Raw genomic sequence first — 2,909 nt, forward strand, 5'->3', positions numbered from 1 at the left:
ACAGCAAGAACACTGGAGTGGGTTGCCATTTCCTTCTCCAGTGCATGAAAGTGAAAAGTGAAAGTGAAGTCTCTCAGTCGTGTCTGACTCTTAGCGACCCCACGGACTGCAGCCTACCAGGCTCCTCCGTCCATGGCATTTTCCAGGCAAGAGTACTGGAGTGGGGTGCCATTGCCTTCTCTGATATAGTTTCTATCTAGTTTCTAGGTAGAGCTAAATACCAAATAATTCTATATTTTGAGTACAAAATCTAAATTTTCATTTATATACAAAGAAAACTCAATTATGTATCAGATTTTGAATTAGTAATGTATATGTAGTTTCATACTAAAAATTTAAATAGTACTTATTTGCACCAAAGGAATTAAAAATGAATCTTACTAAATCTCTGTTATATAAGTCAGTGACATTAAACTCTTCCCAATATGTTCAGTTTATTTGTATACTGTATTGTGTTGTTAAATAAATATAATGTTTAAATCAATAATAATTATTAGTGATTTCTTATTTCTAAAAGAAAACTTTATGAAATATTAGGGCAAAGGGGTATAAAAGGCTTCATATTAATGTAGTTATAGGCAAGGCATCTCAAAATAGTTTTATTGTATCAGAATTCAAATCCTAACTCTGTCATTTATTATAGTCCGATTGCATTTTCTAGTGTATAAAATAGTGATATTTAAATCTCTTATATATAATTTGGTAACTAAGATTAAAATTTGTGAAGCAGAGTACTTGGGCAGCAGCCACTATTTTAAAGAAGTGACCATTATGAAATTCTAGCTGTATTCTAATGTCAATGTCATGAAATAAGGACATACATAACTTATGAAATCTCTTTAGAGGAAACTTGGTTTTAGATAGTTTGGTTGTTAAAAGTTATATGTCAAAAGTTAGTATAGTGTAGCAGATGCTCTCAATTCTAATTTGTTGTAAATTTTTTTTTTAAAGCCACCAAACAAAATACTGCACTGATTTTTAGATTCACCCTCATTTATCTTTTAAGGTAGTTCTTAGAATGAAAAAATTAATAAAAGTAGGAAACTGCCCTGAATAATAACACAAATGTGTAATTAGGTCTGGGAAGAATAATTGATTGCATTTAAAAATGTAGTCTGATGAAGTATGCTCTTTTTCCAGTTTGTTACCCCTTGGCCCAAGAAAGGGCTACTGTTGCAGTTTTAAACATCTGACAAGAATACTCATTCCTTATCTGGAGATCTGGTTAGAGCTTGAACTCTTATGAAATGTCTTTGGTCTTGTCAAGTCACTTAAACTCTCTGGGTTTTGGTTTTTCCTATGTAAAGTGAAATGTTTAAACTAAATGTTCTTTTTTCTGCCCTTAAATTTTTTTATTCTAATCTTTCCTTTGTATGCTGTTGCTTAACTCTTTCCTCTTGATCTAAGGATCTCAGTAGGTATTTTTGTAATTGTAATTGTTGCATCTTGATCTGTTTCCTTATCCCTTTTTTACCTTTATATTTTTCATCTGCCAGTTTGATCTTTCACACTTCCTTTAGATTCTGTCGTCCTCTTCACTTCCTGGTACCTAGAATATTACTGTATGTTTTTGTTGACTCTTTTCTATGATACCTCATTTAAGGTTGGGAGTGGTGTCCTTTTATAGTATTGAAACTAGGTAGCTATGGTATGAGAAAAAAAAAATCCTTCCAGTGTAGAATTTTTACTTGCTTTGAGGATTTGTAAGTGGTTCATTCATTTATAGTAAAATATGTATAACCTTTTAAACTAATTTTATATTGAGAGACTATTGGTGAATTTATGAAGGCTTGTGATATTAAATGGGAAATGTATTGTCTTCTTGAAGTATGTAAAATTAAGTAATAGATGCTGTTTCACAACTTACATTTCCTAGCTCTAAGCTCATCCCATCAATTTGAATGATATGATCTGAAGAATTATAGGTTGTATTTCTTAATTTCAAAAGTGTAAATGGAAACTTAAGAGACTTTTATGTGTTTTTTAGTTGAAAGTTAAGGATTTTTGAAAGTATCTAGATGATACAGGAAAGACAAGTTTGGTCTTTGGTCCACGTATCAGAATTAAGGAGTACACCTTCTTTTGTAGAGTGGGAAGAGTGTTTGGCAAGAGATTGAAGAACAATTCAAATTGAAATTTGGTGGTTCAGGAATATGCATAATTTAAACCCCTGGAAGTTGGCTGGTTGAACTGTGGGACTGACAGCAGCTCAGTAAGCAGGGTAGAGAAGGGTTTCCCAACATGATTATCTGAAGAACATTATGCTGCAGGATATTTGTAGGTATGTTTTATAAAAATTTATTTTGTGGTCCAGTTGGTTTGAGAACTTCTGAGGCAAGTAAAGATCACAGTTTTCCTTAACTGTAGTATTGACAGTTGTCACTGTGCTTTGCCAATCTTATAAGGGGAATGTAGAGTCCTAGACATTGATTAAATAGTTGAGAAGCAGCAGAGTAGTAATGTTACCTGTTACATTTTCTTTTTTAATGGATATTCTCATCTCACATGACCTTTGCTTTGAATATTGTCTTAACTGTGGTTAATATATGTAACTAATGGTTAATTTATTTTCTTTTAAAATGTGCACAGACTAAAATAGCTTTTTCTTGGCAATTTTCTATCATAACTTATCAAGTAAGTTACAGTTTAGTTACAGTGTATTATTACATGTTATAAAAATCTCATTGTCAGCTTTCAACCTCATGTCTAAATGAGTGAATTCATAGAGTAATATATGTAATTATTGCATGGCAATATAAAGACTGCACACAAATATAGTCAAATGAGTGGTTAAATAAACAACTTACTAGTACAATTAAATTGTGAAGTTTGTAACTAAGTTTTTTCTGTTTAGTGAGACATGGATATTGTTCTGGATGACAATAGTGACATTATATGAAATGAGAAGA

At 31.6% G+C, this 2,909-nt stretch overlaps 1 protein-coding gene across 2 annotated transcripts in view; it reads left to right on the forward strand.

Moving 5' to 3' along the window:
• The window catches only part of BIRC6 (baculoviral IAP repeat containing 6), a 215,943-nt gene that overhangs the window by 52,051 nt on the left and 160,983 nt on the right, over positions 1–2,909 (forward strand). The window contains exon 10 of one of the 2 annotated variants that reach the window (XM_010829827.1): positions 2,439–2,468. In XM_010829827.1, coding sequence (XP_010828129.1) covers positions 2,439–2,468 — 30 coding nt within the window. Of the gene's footprint in view, positions 1–172; positions 2,282–2,438; positions 2,469–2,909 lie in introns of those variants that run through there. The other variant, XM_010829820.1, reaches the window with a different exon arrangement.

Source organism: Bison bison, unplaced genomic scaffold, assembly GCF_000754665.1.
Source record: "Bison bison bison isolate TAMUID 2011002044 unplaced genomic scaffold, Bison_UMD1.0 scf7180017864508, whole genome shotgun sequence".
Taxonomy (NCBI): Eukaryota; Metazoa; Chordata; class Mammalia; order Artiodactyla; family Bovidae; genus Bison; species Bison bison.